The sequence below is a fragment of the Meles meles genome, chromosome 12 (genome assembly GCF_922984935.1).
Source record: "Meles meles chromosome 12, mMelMel3.1 paternal haplotype, whole genome shotgun sequence".
NCBI classification, from domain to species: Eukaryota; Metazoa; Chordata; class Mammalia; order Carnivora; family Mustelidae; genus Meles; species Meles meles.
In genome coordinates, this window is record NC_060077.1 from 6,852,673 (window position 1) to 6,868,021 (window position 15,349).

Consider the following 15,349-nt stretch of genomic DNA (forward strand, 5'->3'; position numbering starts at 1 on the left):
ATAATAAGTCGCAGAGATGAAAAGTACAGCCTAGAGAATACAGTCAAGACTGTATGGTAAGAGATGCTAACGACATTTGTCCTGGTGATAACGGACAGACGGCTGAAATCGCTGGACCACTACGTTGTGTACCTGGACTAACAGAACACTGCATGTCAGCTATACGTAAGTTAACAGACAAAAAGCAGAAAACCACATACAAAGAACTAACAGCATCTCAGACTGACCCCTGGGTAACGTGTGTGGGGCAGAGCCAGAGCAGCACTAACAAAACCTTTGACAACGGAGCTAGCACTGGAGTTCCCTCCCACAGGAGACAGACGCGCAGTCTGAACCTCACCAGGGCCAACAAAAATCCTTGTTCTTTTCTTTTCTTTTCCTTTTTCGAGTAGGCTCTACACTGCGTGGAGCCCAACACGGGGCTTGGACATGCAATGCTGAGATCAAGAGTCAGACACTTTGCCAACTGAGCCACCCCCAAGTGCCCCCAACACAAAAATCTTAACATTCTCCAAAGGATTATACAACACGATCCAAAGTGGACACAACATAACATTTCAAATGTTCAGGATACAATCCAAAATTACTTGACATACATCCCCACCCCCAACACCACAGAAACGAACAAAAAAACACCAAAAAATCCCCAGGAAAATGTGACCCACTCTTAAGGGAAAAAACAAATAAACCAGATTTGGGGAATCTCCAATGACTTTAAGAGTAGATTGTAACTATATTCCAGAAGGTAAAGGTAAAATGGTAAGAAACAATGACATTCTGAGAAGAGAAACAGACCTACATGCAAATTTTGAACCCAAAAAAACGGAAATAAAAAATTAGCACTGGGTAGGCTCAGGAGGAGAATGGATATGACAGAGGAAAGAGTCAGTGGACCCAAAATTAAACTGAAGAGTTATTATACAATCTGAAGGACAGGAAGTTTAGGGAAGAAAATGAACAGAGAGCATCAATGGCCTGTGGGATAACATCAGAAGTCTGATATCACTGAGTCCCAAAAGGAGAGGAGAAAGGGATTAGTGCAGAAAAAAACATCTGAAGAAATAATGGCCAGGAACGTCTCAAATTTGGTAGAAGACAAAAATGTAGAGATTTCATGGAACAAATAATCCTAAAATTTATATGGAACCAGAAAAGACCTTGAATAGCCAAAGGAATATTGAAAAAGAAAGCCAAAGTTGGTGGCATCACAATTCCGGACTTCAAGCTCTATTACAAAGCTGTCATCATCAAGACAGCATGGTACTGGCACAAAAACAGACACATAGATCAGTGGAACAGAATAGAGAGCCCAGAAATCGACCCTCAACTCTATGGTCAACTAATCTTCGACAAAGCAGGAAAGAATGTCCAATGGAAAAAAGACAGCCTCTTCAATAAATGGTGCTGGGAAAATTGGACAGCCACATGCAGAAAAATGAAATTGGACCACTTCCTTACACCACACACGAAAATCGACTCCAAATGGATGAAGGACCTCAATGTGAGAAAGGAATCCATCAAAATCCTTGAGGAGAATGCAGGCAGCAACCTCTTCGACCTCAGCCATAGCAATATCTTCCTAGGAACAACGGCAAAGGCAAGGGAAGCAAGGGCAAAAATGAACTATTGGGATTTCATCAAGATCAAAAGCTTTTGCACAGCAAAGGAAACAGTTAACAAAACCAAAAGACAACTGACAGAATGGGAGAAGATATTTGCAAACGACATATCAGATAAAGGGCTAGTATCCAAAATCTATAAGGAACTTAGCAAACTCAACACCCAAAGAACAAACAATCCAGTCAAGAAATGGGCAGAGGACATGAACAGACATTTCTGCAAAGAAGACATCCAGATGGCCAACAGACACATGAAAAAGTGCTCCACGTCACTCGGCATCAGGGAAATACAAATCAAAACCACAATGAGATATCACCTCACACCAGTCAGAATGGCTAAAATTAACAAGTCAGGAAATGACAGATGCTGGAGAGGATGTGGAGAAAGGGGAACCCTCCTCCACTGTTGGTGGGAATGCAAGCTGGTGCAACCACTCTGGAAAACAGCATGGAGGTTCCTCAAAATGTTGAAAATAGAACTACCCTATGACCCAGCAATTGCACTACTGGGTATTTACCCTAAAGATACAAACATAGTGATCCGAAGGGGCACGTGTACCCGAATGTTTATAGCAGCAATGTCTACAATAGCCAAACTATGGAAAGAACCTAGATGTCCATCAACAGATGAATGGATAAAGAAGATGTGGTATATATACACAATGGAATACTATGCAGCCATCAAAAGAAATGAAATCTTGCCATTTGCGACGACGTGGATGGAACTAGAGCGTATCATGCTTAGTGAAATAAGTCAATCGGAGAAAGACAACTATCATATGATCTCCCTGATATGAGGACATGGAGAAGCAACATGGGGGGTTAGGGGGGTAGGAGAAGAATAAATGAAACAAGATGGGATTGGGAGGGAGACAAACCATAAATGACTCTTAATCTCACAAAACAAACTGGGGGTTGCTGGGGGGAGGTGGGATTGGGAGAGGGGGAGGGGGCTATGGTCATTGGGGAGGGTAAGTGCTATCGTGAGTGCTGTGAAGTGTGTAAACCTGGCGATTCACAGACCTGTACCCCTGAGGATAAAAATACATTATATGTTTATTAAAAAAATTTTTTTGGAAGGGGAGGCGAACCATAAGAGACTATGGACTCTGAAAAACAACCCGAGGGTTTTGAAGGGTCAGGGGTGGGAGGTTGGGGGAACAGGTGGTGGGTAATAGGGAGGGCACGTTTTGCATGGAGCACTGGGTGTTGTGCAAATACAATGAATACTGTTACGCTGAAAAAATAAATAAAATGGAAAAAAAAATGTAGAGATTTCAATGCTCAGGGAACCCCAAACACAGGTTAAACTGAAACAACAACGAAGTGGCCTACTTCCTTCAGTCTCTCTCTTGGTGACCTACAGAGGCTTCTTGTAAATGTTACCATTCCTAAGCCATTAATTCATGTTGCCTTCATTGAGCAAATGCATCCTTTCATTTCATTGAAAACACCACTGATTATAAGAAGCACCGTTATTTCATGTAGCATCTAAAAATGCTGCCTATTAATTTTAAGATTTCCTTATAAAGGACACATCCTGATTGCACAGCTGTGAAAATATAAAAAGGGCATCTTAGAATAAATACAAAACTTCGTGTTGAGCCCTGACTGAGCGCTGGACACTGTGGTAAGGGAACAGACACGAGCCCTCACCTGACGTTACTCCTCGCTCTTCTTGGTTTAGGAGGAAGGGACAAAATGTGTGTTCAGAAGAAGTCAATAATCTATGATGTTAAAACTCTTGTGCAGAGCCACACTCCTCCCTTTCCCTGCTTTACAGCCCTTTTCTCCCAGTAAGGAAGAAGCACAATCCAACAATAACCATTTCCACCCTAATCATTCTCTTCCCCTTTATCAGACTTCTTTTCTGGAAAGGGTGAGATGCTAGGTGAGCTGTTCTTTCCCTTTAAATTTTAGCCATTCCGCCCCATCCCCCACAAAAACCGCCTTAAAAAATTCTACCCATTGTTTGCTAATTTCCTTACATTCATGAAGATTACTTTGGTCTTAACCTGGGACAGTTTTATGTATCTTTAGAGTCCACTTCATTTTCAAGTTATTGATAGAGTACTAAGCGCAGTAGAAATTAAGTAAATAAAAATCTAAAAAGTTAGTTCCAGGTTTTTAAAGTTGCAGCGGCCGTTAACTGACAACCAAGTACATTGTTCTCTTCACAGTACTGGACCCCTTGCTCCCACTTCTGAGATGAAACATAAGCTGCAAGAGCCTCTGTGTGCGTCTCTAACGAGATCCGACTCCTCGCTAGTAAGCCTTTGCTGAAAACACACGCACACCCCATTCCTGCTACTAGATTTGAAACTCTAGATTCCTTACTCTTTCCTTTTTCCAGATGTATAATTTTTAAACCCGTGTTTCAAATTCATTTTGCTTACGCTACTATTCTGATTCACAAGGAATGACCTCTGTGACGGCGGGCCCCTGACATCCCAGCAGCGGCCCACCAGCTGGCACATCCTGGACTGCCCTGATGAAGCGCCTCTCTGAACACCCCTTCTCAACTCCAAGCCACTAGTCTGCTCTTTACATCCACAGAGACGGAGGATGAAAACACAAAACCACACCAAAAATCCACACCATAGCACTGGTTTCCTAATGAAACAGACTTCACATGGTCAAATCTGCACTTGAACATGACCAGAGAGCCGTTCTCCACAGGGCCTTTAGCTGCTCTTCTGGCAGCCCTGCTCCAGAGGACAAGGTCAGCTTTATGGAGTTTGCAGGTCTGTTAATGGACAGGATGCCGTTCGGCTGACAAGGGTTGGGACAGTCTGGCTTTAACTGTCCCTGTGCAGCCGACTGGGCTAAGTAATGCAGGCAGCAGAGGCCCCTTCTCTGGAACACCACGGCGGCTTCCTGGGAGCCTAGCTACAGTCGAACACCTAAACGCTTATGCCGTAGGCAAACTCTGAGGGCTGACCTACAATCCTAAACCCTTCCATCTGGATGCCCCCAAGCGCCGTCTGCACTCGCCGTCCTGGAAAGAGAGTAGTAGCAGTTCGATCCCTGGGGGAGATCCTGTCAGGTAAGTGTGGAGCTTTGTGCGGCTCAGTCTGCAAAGCGCAACGCAGAAGTAAACTGCAAACTGATTTCATTTGTTGTGCCACATGTGGGGCCACTTACCAAGCCTGGTTTGTTCTTTGCTTTTTAAGAGAAAAACTGGACATAATGAGGAGTTCAATTCTTGAGCTCAGAAATTATCAGCCATTTTAGGAAGCCTTGAGAACCAATCTTCTTTCAATAGAGCACACTCACATTATCTTTCTGCTCTAAGGGAAGGGGGTAGCAGAGGGGTGAAGGTCAGGAGTTGAAAATATTATTTGACACAATATTTCTGCAAGCTGCTGCACTGGTGCGGCAGAGGTCTAAGACTTGGCACACGGGAGTGCCCGCCTCGAGATCTGATCCCCCCACCGAGCAGCCCACCACCTGCAGCCTGGGGCTGGGCCCGGGGGAGGGGGCGCCGGCAGACCCTGGCCTCCAGCCATGCTACCTCTCTTCAGGGCACTGGATCAGACATGGCAGATAACCAGCTGGGAAAAAAAAAAAAAAAAAAGACAAGAAAAAGAAAAGACAAGGGAGAGAAGGGACGGGGAGGGAAAAAGACCTAAAATTTGGACTCAGAGGGTCTTTTCAAACACTTTAATCCTCTCGTGCTGGTGGTTCCTGGAGCGTCCGTTACTGGCACCAGACCCTGTAGCAGGAAAATCCGACTCCCCAAGCCAAAGCGTTAAAGAGAAGACTGCTAATCAGCTAAATAGAAACTGGAATCTGTTCCCATCAAGTCCCTTTTTTCCCCCATCACCAGAGGGACACCATAGTGTTCTGAAATACACTCTTGACATCATTTGGCAGGCAACCCTATTCTGCTGAACATGATTCAGCCCTTAGGTTATTGTTTTTAATATTAGAAAGTGAGCTTTTAAATGCCAGACAAATTTTGCAGCAGGGGGACAAAAGATATTCCAAGTGGTCTCACTGGACCTTCTACCAACTGTGTCCACCAAATGGCTTAAAAGACCACCTTCCCATGGCGTTTCAGAAACGAGGCAGAGCTAGCTCTGTCCAACTATTACCTAATGCACGACTTTGTTCTCCAAGTTCACAGAGACGGTATTTAAGGATCAGGCTGAACTGAGGCGGCAAGGCTGTGGAGTGAGAATGTAGCCATGCAAGCAGCAGAGGAAACAAGTGAGCACGGTGGAGGCGAGGGGCAAAGACCCGGCAGAAAGCCTCTGTGGCTGCAAAATGTGGCTCTTCACTCACACCTACCTCCTGTCCATGTTGCCGCTGACCATGAGGTTGGGAGGGCTGTCTCTGAGGTTGACGCAAGTGAAATCACCAAGCGCGTTGCCCAGCTTTGAGAGGCACCGTTCTGCTTCCAGGCTGTACACCAGGATCTGGGAAGGAAGGAAGATTTGTGGGTGTGTGGCTGCTTACAGCAGGCCTCCATCCAACACTTCTTATCCCAGACCATCACCCAGCTGCCCTTAACGGAGATGTTCTGCTGCATAATTTCCTGACCTTTTCCAGCACAGGGATATGGCTCTTAGAATGACAAAAGTAAATGCAACAGAAAATAAAAGAACAGCCAAAGAATTCCTCAGGCCAAGGTACAAAAATCATAGGACACAAAGGAAAACGCCAAACGGGGATGGTATCCCAATTTCCTAACCCAGAAAGAGCAGCATGGAAACTAAGGGTCAGTGACGGCGTCGGATTGGGAAGCTGCCTTCTGATTTCCTGATGTCCACAGAGGAGCCAGCCTGTGTTCTCTCATTTTTCCCATCTCTGTATTGCTATCCCAGGTGAAAGAAAGAATGGTACTATTTCCAGGAGGATGGATAGTTAATCACTACATGACAGATGATTTCTTTAGACTAAACTACAAACCAAAACACAAAGTCTTATTCCCAAACATTAAAACAAGTTTCTTAAGTGAGGTCTGACATTCCCAAACATCTCTCTCTTCAGCCACTCTCCCCTTGCTAATTTTAGGAGGTTCTATAAGGTGTGGAAGCAAATAAAGTATCCTTTATCTCTAGACTACGTATTCATTATGATGGAACAGTTCTGTGCTTTCTCTCCAGCAAAAAGAAAAAAAAGGGTGGCTCATGAGGAAACTTTCTAAAGATTATTTAAGTCCTTTACTAAAAAAAAAAAAAAATTAATAATTCAATTAATTAACATTAAATGCTTGCTATGGGGGTGCACGGGTGGCTCAGTTGGTTGAGTGCCTGCCTTCAGCTCAAGTCATGATCTCAGGGTCCAGTGAGCAAGCCCGGTATTAGGCACTATACTCAGCAGGGAGTCTGCTTCTCCCTCTCCCTCTCCCTCTGCCTCTGTGATCACTCTCACTTCTCTCAAATAAACGAATAAAATCTTTAAAAAAAAAATAAAAATAACTAGATGCTTGCTATGGATTAGTCACTGTTGTAAATACTTAAGATACTGCCCATGTGTGCCCCCAAATTCACAGTTCAAAAGCCTCCTCATTCTCATTCTCTCTCTCTCTGACAAACACACACACACACACACACACACACACACACACACACTTCTGGGCACGTATTCTGTTGATCATGCGGTTAAAATGACTGAACTCAAAACTATTAATGTTAATATTTTGTAGAGATTCTCCTCCTCTTGCACACACATGGAAATGACGTGCTCTCTTTTTCTTCTCAACCTTACATTTATCAATTTATCAGAATATTCTTCTTTCAGTATTGAGAGGCTAGTGGTCTCCACCTTAAAAACCATGATCTCCTTATCAATACACATTTCTAACAAGTGAATCTTTGGAAATGCTCCACAGTTAAAACAAGATTATCACCTTAATTAATACTGCCAGCAGCTCCTGAAAGGAAAAGAGACTATTTCAAATTTTAAAATGTCTTCCTAATCTATTAAGACTATAGAGAACAAGCTAAATTTTATTTGTTTTCATGCAGTGGAAAATAACTTTGAAAAAACCCCAAGAATTCTATACAGTTCTAGTAATTCTGAAAATAATTCAACAATTCTAAAATATCAAAAAAAAAAGTTATTCTTCCAAGTAAGAACATAGAAATAATCAAATCTTCTATCTATAGTGAATAACCTAAAAGCTGCATAAAATCAGTTCTAGGAGGGAGAAAAAAATTAACAGCAACCTCATGGTCTTTCACATAGGCTAATTTTCCTTGTAAATAGAGCTTTTGGTAGAGTTCTTGGACTCAATTTCTTTTTGTTTCCAACGTCCATAGTAGGAAGGTAGGCCTCTAATGTGCAAACGTCCAGGGTAATTGTAAGAATTAAAATCTGGTGTTGAGCCCATCTTTACTTTTTCTCATTCCTTTTTGACAAGCAGAGGGGTCCTCTCTAAGTGACACGGGGAAATCTGATCCCTCTCCAGAAAGACTGCAAATTCATCATAAAGGCATCAAAGTTCGTAGTCAAGAGTCAAGTATTTTCTGAAATGTTTAATAATTCAATGAATCAGAATATCCGAAGAGTACCTTTACCATTAGGGTTAGTTAAAGACCACAGAGATTAGAAAACACATTACCCATCTCCGAGGCGGTTCTTTCCATGTTAAAAGTCCCTTAACGACCTTTACCATTTCTCCCTCCCTCCCACCCGCACTCTCTCTCTTTTAATAAGGTTGAGCAAATGGGACTTCATTTTATCTGATTGCCACAGACGAGTGAGATTAATTATTCATGCTCCCACTCCCCCTCTTGTTAAGACCATGCATTAGACTAATTTTTCTCTTTATTGCCCTAGTTGGGTGAGTCTCAACCCGGGGCCACTTGACTCCCTCTCAGAGGTGTATGGATATGCTGGAAAGAAGGAAAATACTACCCAGAGCTAAAATCTCAGACAAAATGCTCTGCACTAATGTGACCACCAAATCAATAGATATTGCTGGGATTTTTCCCTTTAAGTACCAAATGTATGTTACAAAAGAGCCTACATAAGTGATTACAGAGCAAAGTTTTATTTTAAGAATGATCTCAAGTGACAAAATTAAGGCCGGCGCCTCTTCTGCAGAGAGAACTACAGGAGATGCCTGTGCAGAGGACACCGGGAGGTGTGTCTTGCTCTCTGGCTTCCAGGTAGCTAGCTACAGAAAGGGCACCTTGTGGAAACAAGCATTGTTTAAAAAGAACTTCAAGGGGCACCTGGGTGGCTCAGTGGGTTAAAGCCTCTGCCTTTGGCTCAGGTCATGGTCTTGGGGTCCTGGGATTGAGCCCTGCATCGGGCTCTCTGCTCAGTGGGGAGCCTGCTTCCTCCTCTCTCTCTCTGCCTGCCTCTTTGCCTACTTGTGATCTCTGCCTGTCAAATAAATAAATAAAATCTTTAAAAAATAAATAAAATAAAAAGAACTTCAGCAGAAAGTTCCTCCCCCCCTCGCCCCCAGAAACCTTAACGTATTTTCATAAATCCTAGTTTGAGAATCCAAACTTTCCATTTTGGCAGCTGTTCAGATTTCTTTGAAATCTTTTTCTTAAACAATCTATTTTTTTCTGATTTCAAGTGTAATATATATTGTAACACATTCTAACAGAATTACAAGAAGTTGAAAACCTATAGATCCATCTCAGAAATAACCACTTCAGCAGTTCCGTGTATACAGTGCGAGACTTCCTTCTGACACAGGTCTGCCTTGTCTGTTTCTGTGTGTATATAAAACTGTTTTCCTTTGAATGGAATTATGTTGTTTTACAACTTGTTTTTCCTAAACAACGTGAGAGTCCTTTCCTCATGAGTCGCTATAGATAGACCTTGTTCTTCTTAATGGCTGCACAGAATTTCTCTACGGATATGTAATTTCATACTGATGGCTACTTGGGTTGTTTCTCTTTTTTAGACCAATAGTGTACTTCGTTCAACAGTTAAGTCAACATATATTTATTAATCATCTTTATAGTAGGTACTGGGATGACCCAGGATGGTGGAGGACCTGCAGAAGCCTCAGCCTGCTGCCAGCTGTAAAGGTTCGATCCTTTCACCAGCTGCTGCGCAACCCCCAGCCGTCCCGCTCCCCCATACCCGGGACTGGCCTCTCTGAGGAAACCCACCTTACAGCCAGGTCCTTGCATCTGGTGTTATGACTTGTGATGGCAGGGGGAGGGGGCAGGTCCAATCAGGAAGGAGGTGGCAGCCCCAGGGCCAATATCAGGGGTGCCTGGTGCAGGTGGCCGCTGTACTTTCCAGGAGTAACCCAGAATATTTGGTGTGCCCCGGACTGGCTATCCAACCAAAGCTTGAAGGAAAGAGCTGAGAAACGGCTACTGGGAGTGGGATAAGGTCCTTCACCCACTCAGTGGGATCTGAGTGTCACTGCAAATGTTTCCTAAATATGGGACTCCTGTTACCTTCATAATGAAACAGGAGCCAGCTGCACACAGAAATCACTACGAAGAGACTATAGAGCCTCGCAGTCCCAGACTTCTGGTCAGGCACTGCTGGAAGAAGAAAGGAACTCCATTTCCGTTTTGATTTTAAACTTACCCCAACAGTAAGTCCTCCTCATAGTCCCCGATCTGCTAAAGGCATGACACCAACCACCTGATCAACTGGCTTGCCTCCTCAGGGCCCCAGCACTGCCTTTCCAAAGGAGTGAGGAGAGGTCAGAAGGCTTCTTTACAAGATGGTGGCATTTAAAAAAGCACAGTGGGGGACACCTGGGTGGTTAACCTGGTTAAGCATCTGCCTTTGGCTCAGGTCATGATCCTGGGGTCCTGGGATGGAGTCCTGCATCGGGCTCCTTGCTCAACCAGGAGCCTGCTTCTCCCTCTGCCAGCCACTCCCTCTGCCTGTGCTCTGACAAATAAATAAAATCTTAAAAATACGGGGTACCTGGGTGGCTCAGTGGATTAAGCCTCTGCCTCTGGCTCAGGTCATGATGTCAGGCTCCTGGGATCCAGCCCTGCATCGGGCTTTCTGCTCAGCAGGGAGCCTGCTCCCCCCACCCCCCACCGCCTGCCTCTGCCTACTTGTGATCTCTGTCAAATAAATAAATAAAATATTTTTTAAAAATCTTAAAATAAATTTAAAAAATAAAATTAAAAAATAAAAAAGCATAAAGATCACTTGTCTGCTGTCATTTTAAAAAAAGGGAAGTGACAAAGAGAGCTAAAGGTTGGGAGATGCTGGGCTGAGGGTCAAAGATAAAAGGCACGGTGTGGGTGAGGATATCTGAAATTCCTGGAGATGATAAAATCTACCTACTTTCTTTCTTGATTCCCTAAGAAGCCACCCCCATCACTGCCATGCATACTTTGCTCTTCTAAGGGGGATAGCCTTGATAAGAAGCCAAGTTCTAGAGAGTAAAGCAAATAATCCTCATGTTCGCTCCAATTCCATCCCAATTATGCTTATTTTGTGCTCTCTCTGTGCCCTTGGCAGAATTCAATTTGACAAGTTCCGCTCCTGTCAGTACTGAATGTATTTACTGTCTACACACTTCACCTGGTGTTCCCAAGATGCCATCTTGAACTGTGTTTCAGCTTCTTTTCCCCAGACCTGTGTTCTCAAACACTGGAGACTGCTCTGGACAGGCCACCTGAGGCTCTGTTACCAAGCACCACGCCACACACTGTAAAACACTGCTCAGACTTAAGCTCAAAGTTCCTTGGGGGCAAAAATCCTATCGTTCATTCCTGCGACACTGATCAAGGACCGAGTGTGTGCTTAGAGATTAACTGATTGGTACATGGTATCCAGCAAACCCAGAGCCCACCACAGTCCGGTTCATAATAAATACCCAGAGATGCTTTGTTTTGCTTGACACATTCTTCCCCCATTTCTGGATGCCTAATTTTACTACTGGCCTATATGCAAAGAATCACTTCAACCTACTCAAAGTAGGAGGTTCCATAGAACTCGCTCCAAAAAATCCAGATTCTAGAACACCCTGACTGTATCCAGGCGAAGGTTTTACCCTAACAACACAGCAGACTAGAATATGTAGAAAACCCTCCTGTTTACAAACACTGAAAATGCTGGATAAGTTTCAGTCTATTAAACATTCTTCAGACATTCTGTTTAACTCCTAAAAAATCCGAGAAATTCTGCGGAGCCAAAAATGAAGAGGGCGCTAAAACCAGAAAAGGAAGCGGCACTCATGTCAGGGGCTGCTCTGAGGACATCTGTCAGCACCAGGAGCCCAGAACTGGAGCAAGAAGAAGCAAAGTTTCTGGCCAGCACTAAACAGAACACCAGAACTGAGATGTCGGCCTCCAGCTGGGGCCGTTGTATGGATAGGTACACTCAGTAAAAAGCAAACTAGGGGAAAAGCCAATCCACTGGCAAAGAGAGCCTACCTGGAAACCTGTCTGCCTCAGGTTCAGCTCAGGATGGAAAATGTGGGCTCTGCATCTGCCCTCACACAGGTTCAGACTTTGAATTTATGCTACCTGCAAGGCCCCAAATCCCTATGCCTACTACTTAAAGTACTTTCAGGTCAGTAACATGTCTCCTGGTACCTGCCTACTACTTAAAGTACTTTCAGGTCAGTAACATGTCTCCTGGTACCTGGCAGAGTCTTCTCAGGAGGATGACCCTCTCAACCTAGGCCCCTTAGGAAACCTACAAATCAAGATCAGCCAAATATGAGCTCATAATTTAAAGAAATCCCAAATAAAGAAACAAATCATAAATAAGAGGTAGAAAACAAAAAGAATACTTAGACTTCCAAGGATATCACATATTTATTAGATAAAACAAAAAATGTATGCTGTGGGGCGCCTGGGTGGCTCAGTGGGTTAAGCCTCTGCCTTTGGCTCAGGTCATGGTCTCGGGGTCCTGGGATCAAGCCCCGCATCGGGCTCTCTGCTCAGCAGGGAGCCTGCTTCCCCCTTCCTCTCTGCATATCTGTGATCTCTCTCTCTCTGTGTCAAATAAATAAATAAAATCTTAAAAAAAATGTATGCTGAAAATGTCTATAGAAATAAAAGTGGGTGAGGGGCTAAAAACAGCAAAGCAGCCTTGGGAGAAACAGAACAAATAGAATTTCTAGAAATTAAAAAGGCAATCGATGAGCTAAAGAACTAATCAGAGTCCAAGAGACTTCTGTGAACCGAAGACAGATCTGAAGACATCATCAGAAGGTAACACTGAGCGGCAGGGATGGACAGTGTGACTAGCACAGATGACAACAAGCTAGTCCAATACACATGCCCCCTGAGTTCCAGACAGGAAGAAGGAGACGACAATTTTGACGATAGCTCAGAACGTTCTAAACTGGAAGGGAAGAAGCACGAGAAATCCCAAGCAGGAAAAATAAAAGTACATGCACACCTACAGACATAAGAGAGAAACCAGAGAAAAGTAAGGAAAAGGTCTTCAAAGCAGACAAAAGCAGAAGCCATTAGACTGACAGTCAAGTGTTCAGTGGCCCCAAAGGAATCAAAACCAATAATTTCTTCAAAGGTCTGAGAGAAGAGACCTGCCAGCCTACCATTAGAAAGGATCAGCAAAACCACCTGAGACTGAGGAGAAATAGAGAGGTTTGGGGGATAAAAACACAGAGAACACCTGTGCCTAAAAGACCCTCGTTAAAGGAACTTCTCAAGATTATACTTTTGGAAGATGGGCAATCATTCCAGAAAAAAGGCCCGAGATGCTAGAAGGAACAGTAAGCCAAGATTCAGGTAAATGTGCTAGAAGTATGCCAATACTGACTGTCTACAACAACGCTGATCTGGGGTTACAGAAGGAGAACAGACTGTGTCCAGTCCTTCTTCCAAACAGACAAGTGCCATGGATCAGGGCAATGCACCACAGTCACAAAGATGCCAGACGCCCAGGGGACCCTCCAGTGCAACGGTCTGCAGTGGACAGATAGCTCCCATGGTTGGCACAAAGGAGGGGCTCAACATGTATGTGATGAAAGAATGAGTAAGTGCTACACGTCTCTGCCTGTATCTATCGATCACAGGCCCATGGCCCACCGACCTACAGGAGAGATCTGCTCCACGCATACAAATGAACAATTAAGTCCGTTTGCTTTTGCCCTCATGGCAACATATTTAGCGGTTTCAGAAGTGGGAGGTACAGTTGCATTCAGTACAGATCCTGAAGTGCAAGACTAGTAATACCCATTAAAAAAAAAAATTGCAAAAGAAAAAGACTTCTCAGCCTTTGGGGTAAGTCTACTCATGACCCAAATGACCCAAGCTGCTCTTCTGACCCAACATAAATATGACCCGCAACAACGTGGTAAACAATTTCGCTGCAAAAATGCACGGTCTGCATATTCATGTTCGCATACAGAGCTAAGTGAACAGCCTCTATAAATTCACAGATGAGCTAAGATTTAAAAAAACGACGAGAAAGACAGACAACTGGGGAGGGGGGGGGCCTGGTGAGAAAAGAGTAAATCATACACAAAACAGCCAATAAAAAAATAAAAAAGCAGTTAATATACATGAATAATGGATGTCTGATTTAAAAGCAGTTTACTCCGATATGATGTAATTTTTGACAATCAGCCAGAGAGACTATTTTGTAAGCCCTTGCCAGAGAGAAGTCAGAGCGGGAGGCTTGGTAACACGGCGTATCTCTGAACATGTGCACAGTGACTCTCATCGCCATCCCAAAGGTGACTTTCTGTTGGCAAACAGAAACTTGCCTCCCAGGTGCACTTAGCAGCAGCAACCGGCAAGATGCGAGGCTTGAAGAACGGACCCCGGCGCGAGCACGGATCCCTGAAGTGCAGCGCCCCCTCCGCAGTCTCCATGACACGCTGCTGGCACAGGCCACACACAAACGCAGCACGAAGGGAGCAGCAGCCTGGGCTGCTTTCATGTTTAAGTTTTAATTGGAGTGACAAGCCCACAAGGCCAAGATATTTCAGGGACGGGACGGTGTTGCCGAGAGTCGCCAGGAGTTGGGCCGGCTAGGCCCGTGTGCGCTCCCCACCACCGCGTGCCAGTGCACCTGCACCCCCCGCCGTTCCAGGACTGGACTCTGCCCGCGAAGGCGCTGCCAATCACTGCGGCCTGTGCCAAACGCGGGGGCTTTGTGGCGTGGGCAGATGTCTACAAAGGACCAGAGCGAGGCCAAACCAACACCTATTGTGACCTAAACCTGAAAGGAACCCAGAGAGCAAGAGTACGCTCGGGTGAAAATGCAGGCAGACGTAATCCAAATCTCTCTCCGTAGATGCTGGAGATGATAAAGCAGGCAGGTCTGCTTGTGGAGGGGACAGAGCGGGGCTCTCTGCTTTGCTGCAGAGGGCTCTCTCTAGACACTCTCTGTCCTAGTGCTAGAATAAGGAACAAAGACGCGATTGCAAAGAACTGGTGAAGGGGTACCTAAAACCGACAGGAAGTGCTCCTCGCCACAGCTTTCAGCCCAACCAAGAGATCATACTTATTATGCAAACATGCCACTGAAAGCTGAAAATCCTCCCATCCTCCTGTTAGGCTCCCAGCTCGCCTCACAGTAACAAAGAGCACAGCCGGTTTCAAAGCGCTTCACAAACAGCAACCACAGGTGACCGCTCCCAGCCCACGAGAAAGTTATTCTGTCCGCTGCTTGCATACATGGAGGCAATGGAGGCCGCAGACTACGGGACGGCATCTGTAAGCCTGCACCCTTAACATCGGACTGGATGTGCAGGCGGTCACACCGGCCGGGCTCTCGGTTCCCATCTGACTGGGCTGGTGACTTGGAGTGTGGCCCCGGGCTGGACTGGACCAAGGCTTAAAAGAAGG

The 15,349-nt window shown here is 44.8% G+C and overlaps 1 protein-coding gene across 1 annotated transcript in view; it reads right to left on the bottom strand.

Annotated features, from left to right (window-relative positions):
* FBXW8 (F-box and WD repeat domain containing 8) overlaps nucleotides 1-15,349 on the bottom strand; it is a 126,074-nt gene that overhangs the window by 15,943 nt on the left and 94,782 nt on the right. Inside the window, exon 8 of the mRNA XM_046024388.1 lies at nucleotides 5,913-6,040. Within this exon, the coding sequence (XP_045880344.1) occupies nucleotides 5,913-6,040 (128 nt within the window). The remainder of the gene's footprint in view (nucleotides 1-5,912; nucleotides 6,041-15,349) is intronic.